Source organism: Orcinus orca, chromosome 14 (genome assembly GCF_937001465.1).
Source record: "Orcinus orca chromosome 14, mOrcOrc1.1, whole genome shotgun sequence".
Lineage (NCBI taxonomy): Eukaryota > Metazoa > Chordata > Mammalia > Artiodactyla > Delphinidae > Orcinus > Orcinus orca.
The window spans coordinates 22,245,705-22,267,936 of record NC_064572.1 but is presented as its reverse complement, the minus strand read 5'-3'; the positions used below and the strand labels follow the sequence as shown (position 1 = coordinate 22,267,936).

The window sequence follows — 22,232 nt, the reverse complement described above, 5'->3', positions numbered from 1 at the left end:
GAAAGGAGAAAAAGCACAGCACACAAGTGAACAATAAATATAGTCCAGAACTTCACTTAAGGCATTGTTTAGCACGTTTCCATGTTTTCTATGTTTCTCGTACAACAGATCTTGCTGAACTGATTTTTTCCCCATTAGTCATTTGCTCGAGGTTATAACTAGCCGTGTAATTAATAAATTGGATGGAGTTTATGGAGAAGAGAAGATTCACAGAGAGTGCTTATTCCTTCACTACATGGGTGATTTGGGGGGGGGTTAATGAATACATATAATTTTAATTATACAATATGAAATTGGGGGGGATTATACTGCAGTTAATGAAAAGTACGGTGCAGGTAAATTGTTTTTAATCTCATACAAGCTCAAGGCATAGTTTGTTTGTTAGTTGCATTCTGTGAAAGATAGTAAGCATTCGTAACTAGTTTTTAATTAACAGATGCTCTTCTCTGTGAGTCTGCCTTATAGCTTTGTATCTGATTTTTTACACTATCACAACATTATTCAGGTAAATAAATAGGGGAAAAAACCTCATTTGGCTACCTGCTAACAACTCTTACAGAATTTGATCGTTTAGCCTTTTGTGAGCCTCTTTAAAATGGGAACGATGACCACAACTCAACAGAAATACCTCTAACTTACAAAGCACTATGTGTAGAGGAAGGCTTCAGCAACAATATGATTATCATAATCAGGCATTGTATTGGGGTAATTTTCATGGGTTTTAATTAATTTCGTGTAATGCATGTCATTCAGTACCATGGTTAATTTAGAATTGAATGTGTTAAGAAGACTAGTTTCTGTAAAATTTAAAAAATCATATTATAAAAACGTACTTATTAATATGAAAAGAGATATTATTAACCCTGCTTTATAGAGAGGAAATTGATACATAGAAATTTTAACTTACGTAAGGTTATTTCAGTGAGTAGACTGATATTATCAGCTTTTAATGGTATGCTTTTTTCCCCTAGAAATGAGCGGGTCATTGGTGAGAAGATACTTGTTGTCTAATGATCTTGGAAATGTAGCTCATTATTTTAACCCGTTGAATAAATAAAATAGAAATGTTGAGCAAATTTTACATCTCAGTAGCTTTAGTTATAAAATTTCAACACAGGGAACTGGTTTTATAAATCATACCTGTACTTGTCTACAACGTATTGGCAGTGCTGCTTTTACTCCTCCCCACGCCCACCCCGAATATAAAGGCTTGGGAGCAATACACTATAGTAAATTTGATATAAGTCAGCTTGTGACACCCCTGTGATTGTAGATTGTAGTTTTCTAGACAAGTACCCATCTTCTTCGAGCCAGTTAAATGTCTAGAATAAGAGTAAGAAGAACAACTGTGAGAAAGGTGGGTGTTGAGACTAGAGAAGACTCAGGTTGTGGAAACATAAAACCAGAATTCAAATGTTTGAAGGACTGTCAGGTAAGAAAGTGATTAGGCTTCTGTTTGACTCCAAGGAGTTAAGCTTGGACCTGTGTATGGAAGTTAAAGTGAGAAAGATTTTAAAAGAACTTGGCATCTGTCAGAACTGTCTGGAAATGGTAATGGTTTTCCTTGGGAAATAGAAAGTTTCCTGTGTTTTGTCTGTCATGGACTAGACTGTCACCTGATGTGCATCAAGAGGGTTAGAGTCTGACCATGTATTTTCTGTTACTCAAATAATGAGATTAAGTGTGCATTAAAGTGGAGTGGAGAAAAGGGATTGCTAGGAAGTTTCTTTACGAAAAGGAAGACAAAATGACAGATTTTAACTACTTTTAACTACTTTTTGTATAACACTTTTCCACTCTAGTATTTCCTTCTACTATAAAGCAGCATTTCTTTGTATTTTCCAAGGAGAACATAGTTGATAAGTTTAAAGGCCTTTACTTCTGTTTGTTGGTGTTCACTAAGTATAAACAAAATATCAGAGTGTTTACTGCAATATTATTCCAAGAATACAGAGTAGTTCCTTAAAGCAGTGATAAGATGAGAAGGAAAGTGCTTTACTTGGATAAACTTTAGAAAAGAATGAAGTATGACCTGCTTGGTTTAGGGATTCTTTGTACTCTTCAGCCACTTTCTGGCTTTTCTGTATTGCCAAATTATTTTTATTCACCAGATAAAATCCCCTTCATGTAGCTCCTTTCTGTTCACTGGTTTCCATGATCTGCTAGTCCACTTTTAAAAGGGCCGCCAAATTGACAGTGCTGCTTTGTTGTTCTTCCCAGCTCTACTCTAGGGCTCCTGCCGCTGATCTCAAATGCAGGAGCAGCAGAGGTGCTTTGAGAGAGAACAGAATGTCAGAGAGTCCAGCGGGGGACCAGCAGATTGTGGGAAACCATGTGACTGTGTGATTCACATCTCCAAGGAGAGAGAACCGGTTGTTTCTGTGTCTAGATCCACCCTGTTATGAGGATAATACCATCAATAATGTAATTTAAATTGCCTGGATGCTTTGACACTGGCTTGAAAAAATAAAACTTTTAGCAGTGAAGTTACTGGTCAGATGAGTTTGAGTAGAACTGAATTTGATGACATTTAAATCAAATCAATTTAAATCAAAAGACAGTGGATAATGACTTGTAGTTTAAAACTAATGTTTTAGGTATTATGGGGAGAGGGTAACTCATCTATGTATATATATATTGTCACTAAAATATTCAACTTGATTTGTTTGCTACCAACCTTAGATGACCTGAAGCTATTTGGTTTGTATATTGCTTCTAACAGTGAAACCCTTTAAAAGGTGATTTGTATAAGGCTTGCAGTAGGAAAACTTGTATAAGGCTTGCAGTTAGAAAACAAACAGTTCAAACAAAACGGTTTGAAATGAGTAAATTTCAAATTTTGTCTTAAGGCATTTTTGTCTTATCATGGATTAATTTCTTAGGCTCCGTAGTTATGTTACTGCTAATGAAGTATAACTTATGAATTTGCGTTTTTGTATACATTTAGATCAAGGAATTTTCTTCAGTCCTTAGAACGTTCAGGAGGGAATGATGGTAACATTAATGTTAGGACAGTGTAACATGGACCTTTCTTTTAATCTATAATTCTAGGACGACATAGACAGCCTAAACCCAGTTCTCAGGGACAACCCGCAACTTCAGGAAGAAGTGAAAGTCTGGGTAAAGGAACAAAAGGTTCAGGAGATTTTTATGCAAGGTAACTGTTTTGAAGTTATGCATTAATATATGTATATTTTTTGGGAACTGGGCAATTTCTCATGTTTGGTTTTGGTTGTTCAGTTATATGCAATACAAATAGAAGACCCAGTCTAATATTTTGAGTTATAATACAGGCCAGGGAAAATAATAGCAAAATCAGAAAAATTTCAATAGGAAATTGGTAACTTCACCAGTTTTTGAGCTAATTTCACCACTAATTTGAGCTGAATGCCTGAAATGAAATTATAACCACACAGGTGTTTTGTTAATAGAAAAATTTCCATACTGCAGAATGCTTTAGGTGTGTCCTTCCTGGAGAAGGAAGCATTGTTTGCTGTGGAGGGTTGCCCAAAGCCACAGTTGATTTCCTTTGAAGAATGCTGTTGGTATCTGATAAAAGTGGCCTATTTCAGTTTGCCTTCCTCAGCAATGACCACAATACTAGTCTTAGTTTTGTTTCCTTTTTTTTTTTAGTAAGTTATAGGTTTGTCTTCAAACCAGTGAGATTTTATGATTCTTAGTGATTTCTTTTCCTGTCAGTAAAATCATATATTGAAAATGTAAGCTTCTTGTGAAATTGAACTGAAACCGCAACAATATGACATGGATACATGGAGTATCGATATTTGTTTGAATGTTTCTAAAAGGAATTTTGTTGAATTCCCATGTTTATCTGAACCTCAACTTCCATGCCATTTAATTTAAGCATTAATAGAGATAATCTCAGTTGTGGCTGCCTTTCTTTGTATGGGTTTTTATAGCAGCAGATCATCTACTTATTAAATTCTTCCTAGGCTAGATATTTTTTAAACTTTTAATATGGAGAATTTGAAGCATACAGAGAAATAGTCACATGGAAGTTCACCGGAAATATTCTATCCCTGGTTCCAACAACTGTAAAATAAAACCTTGGTAGGTTCTGCCCCACCCGTACTCTCATTTATTTCTGTCAATTTTCAGACATTGCTGTGTTCTATTTTTAAGCAAAGCCACCATACCATTATTATGCTGAAAAATTAATAGTTCCTTAATACCAGATACTGAATACTCAGGTTCAAGTTTCCATTTGTCTCATAAATGTCTTCATTGATTTTTCACAGGATTGATTTTTATTTTATTTATTTATTTTTAACCTGGGATCCAAAAAATGTCCACAGATTGATTAGTGGATATGACCCATCTATCTCTTTTTTCTTCCTTTCCTTTCAATTTATTTATTGAAGAAGCCAGGCTAATATTTTTTTAAAGTAACTTTTTTTTCCTTGTCATATTCTTAGAGGTGAAATCATTAAGGCAGTAATCCTTTCCATCCTAAGCAGAATTACGTGAGACTGACTCCAGATTCTGTGTGGTGGTAGAACAAGACAGTTAAGATGGTGTGCTGACGGGAATTGAAAATTGGTCATATTTGGAGTTATTCTATAAGCTATTTCTATATTACATTCAGAAAAAGTAATTTGGAGTCTTTTTCTTCCATAGTTAAAAATTCTAAGACTATAGTTTGTATAATAGATTACAGGTATGAATGTGTTTGATTTACAGGTAATATGGAATACTTTCTACAGATGTGTTATTTGATTTATATTTTAGACTGATATTAGCATAGATTTTTTTTAAAACAGTCAAACATTAAATCATTGATTGATATGTTAAATGTCTTAACTGTAGAAGAAAAGGCATCAATCTAGGAATCAAAAATAAATTCAGTTCTAGCTCTTTCGCTTAAAAATTTATTTAACCTATCAATCTCACTTTCTTAATTTTTATAAACAGGGAAATATCTGAGAGTTTTTGAATAAGATTCAAAAAAATTGAATAAGCATCTGCAAATTGTGAAAGCATTTTGTAAATTGTTAATGTATAACACTATCATATTAATAAGGTGCACCAGAGCCCCCCCCTCCACAGTTCTTATTAAACTTTCAAGTATTTGATACCATTTTAGTACCTGTGAATTGAAGAAATTTTTATCTCCATTCTCTTTTGTTTTAAGACATATTTAAATATATATAGATATATGTCTTTTATTATTTATTACCTATTTTCTGAAGGATATCTGTATACATATATAGATATCATTTAAAAAAGTTTAATCCAAAAGTACACCAATATGGCATTTTAGTATTGTATTTATAAATTCAGTTAACAGTCTCTGCATGTTTTAAGACTTTGGCAGCTTTTCCTGTCACCGGAATCAAAATTTTTAGTTGCTTATGGTAAAGTTTTGGCAACTAGAAGGTTCATACATCAAGTTCCAAATTACTTTTCCGTTTCATCCATGAACTCAATCATGTATGATGTGTGTTTTTCTTAAGGTCCTTATTCCTTGAATGGATACAGAGTGAGAGTATATAGACAAGACTCTGCCACCCAGTGGTTTACTGGCATAATTACTCATCATGATCTCTTCACTCGCACCATGATCGTTATGAATGATCAGGTAAATAGTCCAATTTTTGAAAAGAGATGGTTACAATTCACATATTCCATGCCTCTCCTCTGCCCCCGCCCCGCAATGGATCAATAGGTTGACACCAAATAATTTTCATCTCTAGGTGCAGTCATGTAATCCTAATAAGTACAAATGTGTCTGATGTTACATAGAGTTCACTTGAGGTCACAGCGAGATAGTGATGCCAAATTTATTTCAACACTGATAAAATCAGTCCCTGAAATGGAGGCATCAAACTCTTATTTGTTTAGTCTTTTTTTTTTTATCAGTAGGTCAGCTAAAACTTTCTTAAAGTCTCAGCTTTTCTGCCCCTCCAGTAATAAGAATATTTCCCAAATGGTTTCTTTTCACGAATGAAAACTTAAATGCACACTGAAGTTCTTTTTACATCAAATTCCAGAGTTGGGATGCTCCCTTAAGTTTTATAGCGAATATGGTGAATGTTAAGAATTTCATAGGGAGTTTGGGTTTTTTTTGTTTGTTTTTTTTTGCGTTACACAGGCCTCTCACTGTTGTAGCCTCTCCCGTTGCAGAGCACAGGCTCCGGACGCGCAGGCTTAGCGGCCATGGCTCACGGGCCCAGCTGCTCCGTGGCATGTGGGATCTTCCCAGACCGGGGCACGAACCCGTGTCCCCTGCATCGGCAGGCGGACTCTCAACCACTGTGCCACAAGGGAAGCCTTCATAGGGAGTTTTAAGTTAACATTGTGAAAGTCTTAATTTTAAATCTTTTAAAGCTGTACTGTATTTACCCCCAGAAAATAGATATTTACACCTTCCTACCTGAGTGGATTGTGGAGGGTGTCTGAATAAATGAGAACCCCCTCTATAAACACTGCAGATGCTTTGGTTAAAATTCTAGTCGAAATGCTAAATAAACTATATCATTTAATTTAATTTTTTTCCTTAAAAAGCTAACAAACTTTGACCTCTCAGTGAAGCATAAAATTACCTTTAGTTTTAAAAATAGTTCTTTCTTTAACCTGTCTTTAAAACTATTATTCATTTATGATTTTTGTCCTTTTCTGCTTCCCATGCTCTACCTTTTTTTTTTTTTTGGCTGCACCATGCAGCTTTCAGGATCTTAGTTCCCCGACCAGGGATTGAACCTAGGCCCCAGCAGTAAAAGCGCCAAGTCCCAACCACTGGACCGCCAGGGAATTCCTGTCATGCTCTACCTTCTTGTTTTATTTTACAGCTGTTTTTGAAAATTACTTTTTATTTTTGAAATACATTTTATGACTTGTCAATATACTCTTGAATAACTCTAATCCTTGTTTTACAAGGTATACTTGCAATAGATGTATTTGCTTTTTAATTTTTAGTTAGCATGTATAACAGTAGCCTTATCTTTAATGGTTAAAGTTGATTTATTGTAAGTCTGACAGTATCTCAAGCTGATTTCTAAACATCTCTACTCAGTAAAGAAATTGTACCTAGTATCACATTGGCTAGCTGATTGGATTTAATTTTTGTTCTTGTTTTGTGTCATGGATTAGGTACTAGAACCACAGAATGTCGATCCTTCTATGGTTCAAATGACCTTTCTAGATGATGTTGTTCACTCTTTGTTAAAAGGTGAAAATATTGGCATTACATCACGGCGAAGGTCTCGTGCCAGTCAAAATAGCAACACTGTTCACGTATGTATGTTGTTAGTGATGGATTGTGGTAAAATATTTTCCCTTAAATTACTTAGGATCAGGTAGTGAACAATCATTGTTAATTGGTTATTTTTAGGGTCATTATACACGTGCCCAAGCAAATAGTCCCAGACCAGCAATGAACTCCCAAGCTGCTGTACCAAAACAGAATTCACACCAGCAACAAAGAAATATTCGTCCAAATAAGAGGAAGGGCTCAGATAGCAGTATACCAGATGAAGAGAAGATGAAGGAGGAAAAATATGATTATATAGCACGAGGAGGTAGGACCCACCTTTTTTAAAGGGCATGAGAACATATAAAACAAAAATGCATTTAAAATATACTTATTTAATATTAATTTGAAAGATAAAACTGTTCTTTTTTTAAATCTTATAGAAAATGCTAAAGGTAAAAACAAACAGGTGATGAACAAAAGAAGGAAACCTGAGGAGGATGAAAAGAAACTAAATATGAAAAGACTACGAACTGACAATGTTTCAGACTTTTCTGAGAGCAGTGACTCAGAAAATTCAAATAAGAGAATAATAAATAATTCCTCAGAGCAGAAGCCAGAGCATGAGTTGAAAAATAAAAACACTTCAAAGATAAATGGAGAAGAAGGAAAATCCCAGAATAATGAGAAGGCAGGAGAAGAGACACTACTAGATAGCCAGCCTCCCTGGGATCCAATACAGGAAGATAAAAAACACGAAGAAACAGAGAAACAGAAGTCTGTTGACTCTCAGATTCAAGAAAAAATGATTATCCGTTCATCAGAACAGGCCACACTTTCTGATCATAATTCTAATGATTTACTTCTTCAGGAACGCAATATGGAGAAAACACACACAGTGGAATTATTACCAAAGGAGAAGTTTGTATCCAGACCACCCACACCAAAATGTGTTATTGACATTACGAATGACACTAATACGGAAAAGGTGGCTCAGGAAAACTCAAGTACCTTTGGCCTTCAGACACTTCAGAAAATGGATCCTAACATTAGTGATTCAAAACATTCAGTCACAAATACAAAATACTTGGAAACAGCAAACCAAGATTCTGACCAGAGCTGGGTCAGTGATGTAGTTAAAGTAGATTTAACCCAGTCAAATGTTAGGAATGCTTCTTCAGGAAATGAAAACCTGAATATGGAAAAAGAGAGAAATCAGTATGTCTCTTACATATCTTCTCTTAGTGCAGTTTCTGTCACAGAAGATAAGCTGCATAAGCGAAGTCCACCCCCAGAAACTATAAAATCTAAACTTAATACTTCAGTAGATGCTCACAAGACAAAATCCAATTCCTCACCTGAAGTTGTTAAACCTAAAATTAACCATTCCCCTGATTCTGTAAAGTCTAAGCCCACTTTTGCAAACAGCCAAACTGCTGGTGAAAGAAGACTGGCAAATAAGATAGACCATGAGTTATCAAGATGCAGCTTTCATCCGGTTCCTACTAGAGGCAGTACATTAGAAACTACAAAAAGCCCTCTTATCATTGATAAAAATGAGCATTTCACAGTTTACAGAGATCCTGCACTTGTCGGGTCAGATACAGGAGCTAATCACATTTCACCTTTCTTAAGCCAGCATCCTTTTCCTCTTCATTCTTCATCCCATAGAACGTGTTTAAATCCAGGTACCCATCACCCTGCCTTAAGTCCTGCACCCCACTTACTGGCTGGATCATCCAGTCAAACTCCATTACCTACCATTAACACTCATCCTCTGACTAGTGGTCCACACCATTCTGTTCATCACCCTCACTTACTTTCTGCTGTGTTACCTGGAGTGCCTACTGCCTCCTTACTCGGTGGCCACCCACGACTGGAGACTGCTCATGCCAGCAGCTTGAGCCACTTAGCACTAGCACACCAGCAACAGCAACAGTTGTTACAGCACCAGTCACCTCATCTTCTTGGACAAGCCCACCCATCTGCTTCATATAATCAGCTTGGACTTTATCCAATTATTTGGCAATATCCAAATGGAACACATGCATACTCAGGGCTTGGTCTGCCTTCTTCTAAGTGGGTTCACCCAGAAAATGCAGTTAATGCTGAATCTTCGTTAAGGAGGGTAAGTTAAGCTGTGGTTTACCTCATGTCATATATTTATTAATCAACATATGTACAAGTGCTTTTTTCAGTATCCCATTAATTTTTTAGATTTATTATAAAATATGCTAGAATTTTTGAAACAGTTATTTTTCTAATTATGATGAAACTTTTGATGCTTAGTAACTTTAGAACTGTAAAGCTAAAATCTCAGAAAAGCCTATTTATTTTTTTAAAAAGCCAATTTAAAGAAGTAAACCTCAAGTTATTTCTTATATACTTAGTCTTCATAACTAATTATATATCCGTAATTATTTTGCTCAGGTAAATTCCTAGAAGTGAAACTTCTGGATATAAAATTTATGTAAAATTGGAAGGCTCTTGATATGTATAATCAAGTTATTCTTAAAAGACAAATTGTTATGTTTCCCAGTTAGATACATTATATTGATGTATACTACAAGCTACGACTCTCTAAGCCCCTAGTTCTCTTAAGGGTGCCGAGGCTGGAGAATCCTGATATTTGGGAGTGAAGTTGGGGCTGAGAGTCTCTCTGCCTGACAAAGTATTGCTGAAGGTGGGGGACAGGGCTCTTTCTTCTTCCTTCATGCGCTGTGTGGTTTTTCCAGCCAGATTAATTTCCATGCTAAGAAATGGTTGTTGAGGGCATTACCAGCCCCATTCTGAAAACTGGGGATTGGGTGTCACCGTTAAACTCTAGGAGGCAACTTAATCCTTGGCGTGGACCAGGATGCTCTTCAGGTTTTCCCCAGAATCTTTCAAAACACATTTTATTTATTTTATTGTGGTAAAAGCCACAACATTAAATTTATTTAACCATTCTAAAGTGTACAGTTTAGTAGTGTTAAGTATATTCACATTGTTATGCAACAGATATCTAGAACTCTTTCATCTTGCAAAACTGAAACTGCCCATGAAACACTAATTCCCCTTCCCCCTAAGTTCTTGGCACCCACCTTTCTACTTTCTGTCTCTATGATTGTCTGCTTTAGATACTTCATTTGAGTGGACTCGTACAGTATTTCATGTAGCATAATGTCCTCAAAGTTCATCCATGTTGTAGCATGTAACAGGATTTCCTTCTTTTTTAGCTGAGTAATATTCTGTTGTATGTATATAGGTATATACAGGTACCCTTGTAATCTGTATAACTTCAGATTTCTGGATCTTGTAGAATTGAGACCTTATTTTAAACATATATTTGATCCTATGTACATGTATATATATATTTTTTTTCTTGTGTGAGGTTTATGTATATTTTTAATCTAAGAAATTTTATAGCAGCATATCTTTGGTGTGATATCATATTGCTTTCACATTATCATTTTGAGATGTAAAATGTATTCCCTTTGGTAAAACCAAAGGACTGTATTTTCCCAATATCTGATTCAACACAGTATAACTCAACAAAGCATTTTCTGGAAGAATTTCAGTGAGTCATAGTATAGAAACAGTTCTTAAGCAAGTACTTAGATAGTTGTAAGTCTCAACATAGAGATCAATGTCACCAGGTACTCACTATGAGAAAGGCAGCATGTTGATATTAAAAAAATTAATTTTGTTGTACCTCCACACCTCCAAGTTTAATGGTCCAGCTATAGCTTATCGTGAAATGGAGTACAAATGGGCCTTGAAAATGTAATTTTCTGCCAAATCTAAATAAATTATGACATTGGGAAAATTATTATTATTATTATTTTTTTTTTTTTTGCGGTACACGGGCCTCTCACTGTTGTGGCCTTCCCCGTTGCGGAGCACAGGCTCCAGACGCGCAGGCTCAGCGGCCATGGCTCACGGACCCAGCCGCTCCGCGGCATGTGGGATCTTCCCAGACCCGGGCACGAACCCGTGTCCCCTGCATCGGCAGGCGGACTCTCAACCACTGTGCCACCAGGAAAGCCTGGGACAAATTATTTTTGACAAGAAAAATTGGCAAATAAACTTGATGAAATCTGGTGAAATGTATTTTAGCAACATGTTTTCTGTTTTTTTCTATTAGCAGCATATAGTCTTTTGGTGTTAGAATCTTAGGAAATCTTAAAAGCTAGGTTCTGTGTACATCATTTGTAAGTTAAAGGCAATGATTTCAAGATCTGCAATCAGTAAATAAATTTCTGGAAATAACTTTTTTTTTTTTTTGGCAACACCGCACAGCATGCTGGATATTAATTCCCCAACCAGGGATCAAACCCATGCCCCCTGCAGTGGAAGTGCAGAGTCCTAACCACTGGACTGCCAGGGAATTCCCTGGAAATAACTATTTTAATGCTGATTGATTTTTTTCATCATATGGAAAAATCCATATAACTCTGTTAGTTACTTGTCTGGATATTTCTCATAAAATAATAAATATACTGCTATATTAGTATGTCACATACTTCATAAATATACTACTATTAAAGTCCTGCTGTGATACTGTGTTTAGCTTTTTCTAGTAACTGAAGGATGATTTTAAAAAATTTTTTTGATAGAATTCTCCCAGTCCTTGGTTACATCAGCCTACCCCTGTGACCTCAGCAGATGGTATTGGATTACTTAGTCACATTCCTGTCAGACCTTCCAGTGCAGAGCCTCATCGGCCTCTTAAAATTACAGCACATTCCAGTCCACCATTGACAAAATGTTTAGTAGATCATCATAAAGAGTAAGTTCACCAATGCTTAAAACTTGTCTTTTATAATTTTTCTTAATTCAGTTTATAAATAGATAATTTTAACAAATGTCTTAAAACTGGGCTGAGTAATAAGTACTATTCTTCTGTTTTTATATTCCTTTAATTTTCTTAGTAATATTATAGCACATGCAAAGTCGTGTTTCACTTTTATGATAGAATAGTAACGCATAGAAGCTATATTTGTATTATACGAGAAAAACTGTGTACAGAAACCTTTGTGTATTTTCTTTGCAGAGAATTGGAGAGGAAAGCTTTTATTGAACCATTGCGTTCTGTTGCATCCACATCAGCCAAAAATGACCTAGATCTAAATAGGTCACAGACGGGAAAAGATGGTCACTTGCATAGGCATTTTGTGGATCCTGTATTGACTCAATTACAGAGACCACCCCAGGAGACTGGAGAGAGATTAAACAAATATAAGGAGGAGCACCGTCGAATCCTTCAAGAAAGTATTGATGTTGCTCCCTATACAACTAAAATCAAGGGGCTTGAGGGTGAGAGAGATAATTATTCCAGAGTAGCATCATCATCCTCTAGCCCTAAAAGCCATGTCATCAAACAAGACAAAGATGTAGAATGTTCAGTATCAGATCTTTATAAGATGAAGCATTCAGTGCCTCAGAGTTTGCCTCAAAGTAACTATTTCACTACATTGTCTAATAGTGTAGTCAATGAACCACCAAGGTCATACCCATCCAAAGAGGTTTCAAATATTTACACTGAAAAACAGAGTAATACCCTTGGAGCAGCAGCAGCTAACCCTCAGACTCTGACTTCGTTTATATCATCTCTTTCAAAGCCTCCACCTTTGATTAAACACCAACCGGAAAGTGAAGGTTTAGTAGGCAAGGCACCAGAACATATTCCCCATCAAATTGCTTCTCACTCAGTAACAACTTTCAGAAATGATTGTAGGAGTCCTACTCATTTGACAGTTTCTTCTACAAATACACTCCGGAGTATGCCTGCTTTACATAGAGCACCCGTATTTCACCCACCAATCCATCATAGCCTGGAGAGAAAGGAAAGCAGCTACAGTAGCCTTTCCCCTCCAACATTAACTCCAGTGATGCCTGTAAATGCTGGTGGGAAGGTTCAAGAATCACAAAAGCCTCCAACTCTGATTCCTGAGCCTAAAGACACTCAGGCAAATTTTAAGAGTTCTTCTGAACAGAGTTTGACAGAAATGTGGAAATCTAATAATAACCTCAGCAAAGAGAAAGCTGAATGGCATGTGGAGAAAAGCAGCGGAAAGTCACAGGCTGCTATGGCATCTGTCATTGTACGTCCACCTTCTAGTGCAAAACTTGATAGCATGCCAGCAATGCAGTTAGCTTCCAAAGATCGAGTTAGTGAAAGATCTTCAATTGGGGCAAATCAAACAGATTGCCTCAAATCAGCAGAAGCTGGAGAGAGTGGAAGAATCATTCTGCCAAGTGTGAATTCAGACAGTGCTCACATAAAATCCGAAAAAAACTTTCAGGCTGTCTCACAGGGCAGTGTTCCCAGTTCAGTCATGTCTGCTGTAAATACAATGTGTAATACCAAAACGGATATATTCACATCTGCTGCCACTACCACCAGTGTTTCCAGCTGGGGTGGTTCAGAAATAATTTACTCTTTATCAAATACCATTTTGGCCTCTAAATCTTTAGAATGTACCTCTTCGAAAAGTGTCAGTCATTCAGTGGCTCAAACACAAGAATGCAGGGTCAGCACGACAGCTCCAGTTACACCAGCCAGTAGTAAGACAGGAAGTGCTGTTCAATCCAGCTCTGGGTTCTCAGGCACAACTGATTTTATCCATTTAAAAAAGCACAAGGCAGCACTGGCTGCAGCTCAGTATAAAAGTAGTAATGTCAGTGAGCCTGAGCCTAATGCTGTGAAAAATCAGACATCTTCAGCCTCCCCTCTCTTGGATAGCACTGTAGTCTGTAGTACAATTAACAAAGCAAACTCTGTAGGAAATGGGCAAGCATCCCAGACAAGTCAACCAAACTACCATACTAAACTGAAAAAGGCCTGGCTTACAAGACATTCAGAAGAAGATAAAAATACTAATAAAATGGAAAATTCAGGGAATTCTGTATCAGAAATTATTAAGCCATGTTCTGTCAATTTAATAGCCTCTACATCGAATGATCTACAAAATAGTGTAGATAGTAAGATCATAGTTGATAAATTTGTAAAAGATGATAAAGTCAATAGGAGAAAAGCCAAACGAACTTATGAATCTGGCTCTGAAAGTGGAGATTCAGACGAAAGTGAGAGCAAATCAGAGCAAAGGACTAAAAGGCAACCTAAGCCAACTTACAAAAAGAAGCAAAATGATCTTCAGAAGAGAAAAGGTGAAATAGAAGAAGATTTAAAACCCAATGGGGTTCTCAGCAGGAGTGCCAAAGAAAAAAGTAAATTGAAGTTGCAGAGCAACAATAATAGTGGTAAGTAAATTAATTACTTTTTTATCTCAAGTAAAATGGGCTGTAAGTTCTTGCAATAATGATGGTGTTCTCTAAAACTTAGAGAGCTTAAAGGCATCTTTGACTTCATTTGTATGCCCTGGTGTAATGTATGTGCTCATTGACTTCATTTCTACAAGTACCCTATAAGAGGAAATGAGAGAAGACCTATCAATATTTCTCCATTTTCAAGAGACTTGTAGAAATATGGTTTTACATAGCACTCAGGTTGGCAAAACCCCAGTGTGTAATTTAGTAGTTACTCAGAATTTTGACCATTTCTAAAAATTGTCAAAAGGCAGTTATAGCTATACACTAAAAGTGGATTTCTAATACAGGCATACCTTGTTTTATTGTGCTTTCCAGATATTGTCTTTTTTTTTTAAACAAATTGAAGGTTTGCGGCAACCCTGTGTCAGGAAAGTCTGTCGGCACCATTTTTCCAACAGCATTTGCTCACTTCATGTCTCTGTCGTATTTTGGTAATTCAGACTTTTCCGTCGTTACGGTATAATATTTCTTTTGGTGGTCTGTAATCAGTGGCCTTTGATGTTACTATTGAAAAAAGATTACGACTCATACTATTGAAAAAAGACTACAACTCACTGAAGGCTGAGATGTTGGTTAGCCTGTTTCAGCAATAAACCATTTTTAAATTAAAGTACATGCATAGTTTTTTAGACATAATGCTGTTGCACACTTAATAGACTGCATTATAGTGTAAACCTAACTTTTATGTGCACTGGGAAACAAGAAAATTTGTGTACTTTATGGTGGTGGTCTGAAACTGAACCCACACTATCTCCGAGGTATGCCTGTATTAGCTATTTACCTGTAACAAGATAATAGTTGAAAAAGAATTCCTATTCACAAAACCTTCCTTGAAGTCCCACTTTTAGAAGAGAACTACTTCAAAGTAGTGTGGATGTAGCCCATATTTCACCCTTTGTCATCTGGAGAAAAATTGAAAACTTAAAAAAAAAAAAAGAAAGGAAGAAAAGAAAACAATGAAATTACCTTCTATTTAACTAATAATGCTACTCATTCAAGCAGTCCTTAACAGCGGGTAAAAGTTAAATAAACGGGATTGGTGGTTTTGTTTGTTCATTTCTATATTCAAGAAGAACTTACATAATAAGTAAAAGTTTCAAAACTGATATTTATATTTCATTTGTGGCTACAACAGGGCAGAATAAGTGATACTTGCCAGTAATATTCACTATAAAGTATTTCTGTATGTTTTTACTCTAGAAGTAGTTTTTCTCAGTTTGCTTATTTTTTTTTAGGTATGTTGCACAAGGCAGAAAGCAGTTAATAGTTTCACTATATCCATGTATTCATCCACATACAATATATGAAATATCTGTGACAATGTGGACATTCAAGACGTACTGTAACAAGCATTTGGATGCTTGAAGGCTCTTATTTGGGCCTTTTTACTGAATGAGGTTTTTCCCACATGCCTGTGTGGAAACCAGAGGCAAAGTGAAGGAGAGAAAAACAGGAGGATGGAATCGTAGAAAAGGACAGTCAGAAAGTGAACAAAGGAAAACAAGCTCAACTAGAGACAGGCTGACAGACTGAAATGCAAACATAGTAAGAAGAAAGAAAGAGGGAGATTGACAACGAAGGATACAGGATACGTGCCATTTATTTGAGTGTTGGATTGCATACTGTGTTGTAATGTGTTCTGCTTACTTCCCCAGTGAATTCAAGAAGCTTAGTGTGGTCAATAATTGTTTCTCTTTTGTTTCACAAAACATTTCTTTTGGTGTCGAGTATTCAAATACTGGAGTTAAACTTACAGAAAACAGAAATAGGACTCTTCCAGCTTTTAATACTTAGAATATTCTTGAGAAGTTAAATTTATAAAATTAACTCTTAATGAAGTACATATTCTGTTTTCGTTTTGAGACTGTGTATGTACATGTTCCCAAGTAGGTTTTAAGACAAAGACTGGAATCAGCACTTCCCCCTCCAAGTTGTAATGCTTAGTCAAATCTCCCCTACATAGTGAATAACACTTAGCATCAGACAGGCTATTTTAAGTCCCATTTACTCCCAAGTCCAAAGTAATATTAAGTGACTATTAAATGCCATCTATTAATTATGGGCAGAGTTGACTTGCTTTTGTTCTGGGCTATTTAGAAAAGTTCTCTAAATTGGGAGTTCATAAGTTCTAAACCTGAGTGGATTATCTCCCTCATGGATTAAATATGATCTTTATCCTTTTAATGTTCATTGGGGTTGTCATCAGTCATAGTCAATCGAAAAGAGTTAAGTCTGCACTTAGAGAATGTAATATGATTGCATAGACTATTATACATGTATAATTATTACACAAATACGCATATCATAGTTTTTAGTACATTCTAAAGCCAGGTACAATAGAATTTGCTTTATCTGCTGTTTTAGAAAATCTTCATATCTGCTGCCTTTTGTTACTGATAATTAAAAGTTGGATGCTTTTTCGCGACTAGTTTTTTACATCATTTTATGTACTGAAATTTCCCATCAGATTTAAATGTAAGTCCTGTGACACACAAAATCAGTGGTTTAACTGTTAGCAGAGTTCATTTCTATATCTCAAAAAATATCAGAGGTTAAAGGTTAGCATGTATTTTTCTCTTATTTTCTTCCTCAGTTTTCTGTTGCTAGAGCAGCTGCTTTGAGGATTTACTGATAGAGAACTAAGGTTGAAAATGTTCTTCTGGTATAAAGGAAGAAGAAATATCCATTGAGTTAGGTATTTTTCGTTGACTAAGTGTCTAAATCTCAAACTTTTAGATTTTAGATGTTACCAGTAAATTATATATATAGAATTGAAAAATGGAGTTTTATTTTATTTATTGTACAAATAATATTACAGTAAAATTCGTAAAAGAGGTTAGGCATAGTCATGTTTGGCCTAGTCTAGAAGCAAAAAACATAATATCAAAAACAGTCTACATGACCTGGACCTTCATATCTTTATAATTTATTCATTCATTTAAAAAAAAAGGTCTAAGTGTCCATTTCATGTCACAGAACTGAGAGTTGCTTTGAAATGCCTGGTTCTTTCTTTATAATACTATTTAGATTGTTCACAGTAGTATGGTTATCCATACTCTTGGAACTGTTCCATTGTCTGGAATGTAAAAGCATATTGGTTAATGGTCGTTTTCTAGTCTAAATAGAAAGATTTCATTTAGTTTATTCTAGTGTAACAGATAAAAAAGTAAATAAATGATTGGAAGTAATATAACAAATAAAGATTTATCAGCAATGTACTACTGTTGTTCATTCTGACTTCAAGAAGCTCTGAATTTTTTATACAGTCCATAGGAGAAACGTGTCTTACACACAGTGGAGGAAATAACAAACATTTTACACAAGCCTTCTGGAAACATTTTTATTCCATAAGTGGTATGTGTGCCCACATACATGTTTCTCTAGTGGATTAAGCCAAATGGCTCCTTGCCCTAAATTAGAGAAAGAAGAGGGGAGAATATGTAATTGTAAAAGAATCAGGCAGCAGTCATAGAAGTGCTTAATAACTGGAACCTATTTCACATGGGCCACCCTGGAATTTAAACACAGCACTTCCTGTGTTAAGATGTATGTGATCTTGCTGTGATTGTACTACGTATGCTATCAACAGGTAAGTTGACAGTGAGAGCTCAGAACAAGAGTTCTGCTGTATCTTCTGCAAGAATTATATAATCTCAGGAGAACATTTGAACTGCCTCTGATCGGCAAAATGGGTATGATTAGTAAACACAAGGGTAGGAAATACAATTTATTCATTCAACATGATAGAAATAACAAACTATGTAAATCTCAGGTCTGGCATATAGCTACATAAGTATGGGCAGTGTAAGTACACTGATAGGTGTCAACAAATACTTGCTTGTCCCAACGTGCTTTTAAGTGAATATATTTTTAAAAATTGAATAGGCTACATTTAACGTATGTACAATATAATGTTTTGAGTTCTTGCTGCTCTATAGATGACTGATTACTTGAGCCCGTGTTATTACAACAATTAAGTTCAAGTTAATGAACGTGATGGAGCAATGATGCAGAGTATAGTACATATATTAATTTTTTTCCTGCAAGTATTAAATTGTATAGTGCGTTTGAGTTTTGTTTTTCTTTAGACTTCTCTGATGCCTTTTTTCTTTATACCATCAATAAAGACAGGCAGGTTAATATTGGCTTTTTTCTTTTACATCCTTCAAACCCTTTGATTTTTCTAAAAGATACTGCTTCTATCAAATATTGATACCAAATGGAGGGCATTATAGTAAGGGAGAGATATTAGGAGAAAAATCTTAGCTCCTCTTCCCACAAATATAGTGTGATAAAATCGAAATTTGTCTCGATCCACATTTACCTTTGGAGAATCAGATTAAGTATTTCAAAACAATATAAATATATTGAAACTAGACTGTAGTTTCTAGAAGTATTAACTTTTGGTCTTTAGGTCCTTCCTGTGCATCTTAAAAGAGCCTCCTCCTACATATAACAAATTTCTGTGTAGAAGAGCTGCATTTTTATCTATAGATTTACAAAGAAAATGAATGATTATCATGTTTGCTACTGTACAAATATGAATATTGAGTATGTGAAGATTTCAGTCAGCTGGAAAATTTACTTACATCTGCATTTCCATTATGCTGACATTAAGAGTTCATTTGGTTAGTAGAATAGTAAATAGAAATGCTGCTGTGGACTTTTTAGTTATTAATGAGTACCTTGAACTATAATATAATCTCTTTTCTACAATCTCAATATATGATCACAGTTGTGTAATTGACTTGAACTGGGTTTTTTTTGCCTTTATTCTCAGTGATCTTTAATTGATTTGAATATTATCTCAAGGAGTTTACCTTTCTAAAAAGTTATAATCTTGCTAATACCTTCCTACTGCTTTTACAGCTGGCATCCCTCGTTCAGTATTAAAAGACTGGCGTAAAGTCAAGAAGCTGAAGCAAACTGGGGAATCCTTTTTACAGGATGACTCCTGCTGTGAGATAGGGCCTAATTTGCAAAAGTGCCGAGAATGTAGACTTATTCGGAGTAAGAAGGGAGAAGAACTCACTCACTCACCAGTGTTTTGTAGATTTTACTACTTTAGACGGTAAGTTGAAAATAGGTAATTGGGGGAAAATACGGTGATAGGATATTGGAAATTGTACTGTCATTCTGAGGGTTTTTTGGAGGTGGGAATGAGGCTTTGAGCCTCTGTGTTTCTGAAGCATTATAAAAAGACACTAAACTTTTTGTGTGCCAAATTTAACAATAGGTTTAACTGTTAGACTAAATTCATATTCACACTGCTACTTGTTTTCATATGACCTTTCTCTTCTAAGAGATTTATTATTCCTTAATGAGAAAATGTTAGTATTTTTTCTAAATTATAGGAAACAGCAGTTTAAGTTTTTTTTTTATTTATGTAAAACAAAACAATGTCACATTTATATCTGTGCATTAGCCACAATAAAAGTCTATATATCTGGGTAAACAATCTAGGCATTAAACTAAAGTCAGTATGTTGCATTACAGATACCCATACTTAGGGTTTTGTTTTGTTTTTTTTTAATTTATTTATTTTTTGCTGCATTGAGTCTTTGTTGCTGTGTGCCGGCCTTCTCTAGTTGTGGTGAGCAGGGGTTAATCTTCATTGCAGTGCGCAGGCTTCTCATTGCGGTGGCTTCTCTTGTTGCAGAGCACAGGCTCTAAGCGTGCGGGCTTAAGTAGTTATGGCTCGCGGGCTCTAGAGCACAGGCTCAGTAGTTGTGGCGCACGGGCTTAGTTGCTCTGCAGCACGTGGGATCTTCCCGGACCAGGGCTCGAACCCGTGTCCCCTGCGTTGGCAGGTGGATTCTTGATCACTGCACCACCAGGGAAGCCCATTTTGGGTTTTTTTAAAATTTTGTTTTTATTTTTATTGGAGTATAGATACCTATACTTCTGTTAAACATATGTAGCTATAAAAATATGAGTTATAAAATGACAAGAAGGATTTGTTAGTAGCACGTCACATTTCACAGGTTTTGTGGTGAATATAAAAACAACTTAATAGTTGTTATGGGCTTCTCCGGTAACCCAGCCAGTAGAAACTAGTTAATTTCTCAGATTCTAGAATCAGTCATTCCTGGATTTTGGTTCCAGCTCTGTCCTTAGTTCCTGTGTGACTTTATTAACTGTAGTAGGACTACAGCTAAGCCTGTCTCATCTGCATAATATGAATGATAGTGGTACCTACCTCACAGAGATTTCATGACGATGAAATGAGAACAAAGTACACAGAGTTCTTAGCATAGTACCAAGCATGTATATGGAATGCACCTGTGATGCTGCCTGCAATTATTTTTCTAATCATCATCATCTTCTTCCTAAGAAGTTACGAGGCACTTTGCTGTGACAAATAAATGTACTATGCTGGTGGCCCAGTAGAGACCCCAAAAATATGTATTGGCAGAAACAGAACATTCTTCTTTACTTCATGGTTTTTCTAGCCAACAATCCCCAAAGGACAAACAACTTCAAAGAATAGCTATAGAAGGTAGTCCACATGGAAGTACAGAAAAGGTGGAAAAGGAAGCAGAAGGAAAGTAGGTTTGAAGAGATAAGAAAACCTTTGGGAAAGTTTTAAGGAAGGAAAGGTAGACATAATACAAAGCTGAAATAAGATGATGGGTTGTCATGAAAGGAGAAATTTTTTTTTTTTTAAGAAAAAGAGGGAAAGGTAATAAAGGTATAGGAAGAAGTGGTAAAAGGAATGTTGTTGGTATTGTCCATTTGAAAAATACAGGCTGATTTGTAATGTACTTCTGATATCCCCTCTTTGAGAGTAAAGAGTAAGTTCAAAGACAGTTGAGAAATAACCGTCAGCCTGTAGGAGAATGGCAATTTTTCCTTCCATTTACCTTAAACTTCTCTGAATTGAGTGGTTACATGAATTGGATATCACAAGTAAGAGAAGGAAGTAAGCACAGTAATTGAGTTCCTAATATACTATTAAGAATTTCAATCTTGTTCCTCCAAATCATGTCAATGAAGTGTCATTTTAATTAGTGAGGAAGATGGGGTTTTTTTGTTTTTTATTTATTTTTGGCTGCATTGGGTCTTCGTTGCTACGCACAGGCTTTCTCCAGTTGCGGCGAGCGGGGGCTACTCTTTGTTGCGGTGTGCAGGCTTCTCATTGCGGTGGCTTCTCTTGACGCGGAGCACAGGCTCTAGGCGCGCAGGCCTCAGTAGTTGTGGCACACGGGCTTCATTGCTCCGCGGCATGTGGGATCATCCTGGACCAGGGCTTGAACCGGTGTCTCCTGCATTGGCATGCAGATTCTTAACCACTGCGCCACCAGGGAAGCCCAAGAAAATGTATTTTTTAATTCAGCATTTTTTTTTTTTTTTAATCTCAGTGAGTCTTAAGGTGATTTATGGTATTTTCAACTTTAGAGGGTGCTGGCTTAGATTATGTATAAAATAACTGCATTGCTCAAGGCAGCATTTGGCCAACATTTTAACTCTTTTCCTCATGAAACACTTGGACAGTTTCCATTTGACTGGAGTTAAATAGTTAAGTATAAGTGATAGGTTATTTCAAGAAATAAGATTTTACCTAAAATTGGTGCCACTGCATTGCCATTTGTGTAGCACTATGGGAGTCAAAAGTTGGTTAAATTTTATTAATAAAGTTTGTATATATAAACAACCACTCTATTTTCATGTTTTTTAATTGTAAATTTATATATTTATAATGTAATAT

General features: G+C 35.8%; 2 protein-coding genes across 6 annotated transcripts in view; one reads left to right on the top strand and one right to left on the bottom strand.

The window, feature by feature from the left end:
- Positions 1–22,232, top strand: part of JMJD1C (jumonji domain containing 1C) — a 314,373-nt gene that overhangs the window by 265,991 nt on the left and 26,150 nt on the right. For all 5 annotated transcript variants that reach the window (XM_033406071.2, XM_033406069.2, XM_033406067.2 and 2 more), the window contains 8 exons: positions 3,052–3,157; positions 5,475–5,599; positions 7,111–7,254; positions 7,352–7,538; positions 7,654–9,338; positions 11,809–11,981; positions 12,246–14,455; positions 19,394–19,595. In XM_033406071.2, coding sequence (XP_033261962.1) covers positions 3,151–3,157; positions 5,475–5,599; positions 7,111–7,254; positions 7,352–7,538; positions 7,654–9,338; positions 11,809–11,981; positions 12,246–14,455; positions 19,394–19,595 — 4,733 coding nt within the window. In that variant the 5' untranslated portion in view covers positions 3,052–3,150. The remainder of the gene's footprint in view (positions 1–3,051; positions 3,158–5,474; positions 5,600–7,110; positions 7,255–7,351; positions 7,539–7,653; positions 9,339–11,808; positions 11,982–12,245; positions 14,456–19,393; positions 19,596–22,232) is intronic.
- REEP3 (receptor accessory protein 3) overlaps positions 1–22,232 on the bottom strand; it is a 393,590-nt gene that overhangs the window by 364,844 nt on the left and 6,514 nt on the right. The window lies entirely within an intron of this gene.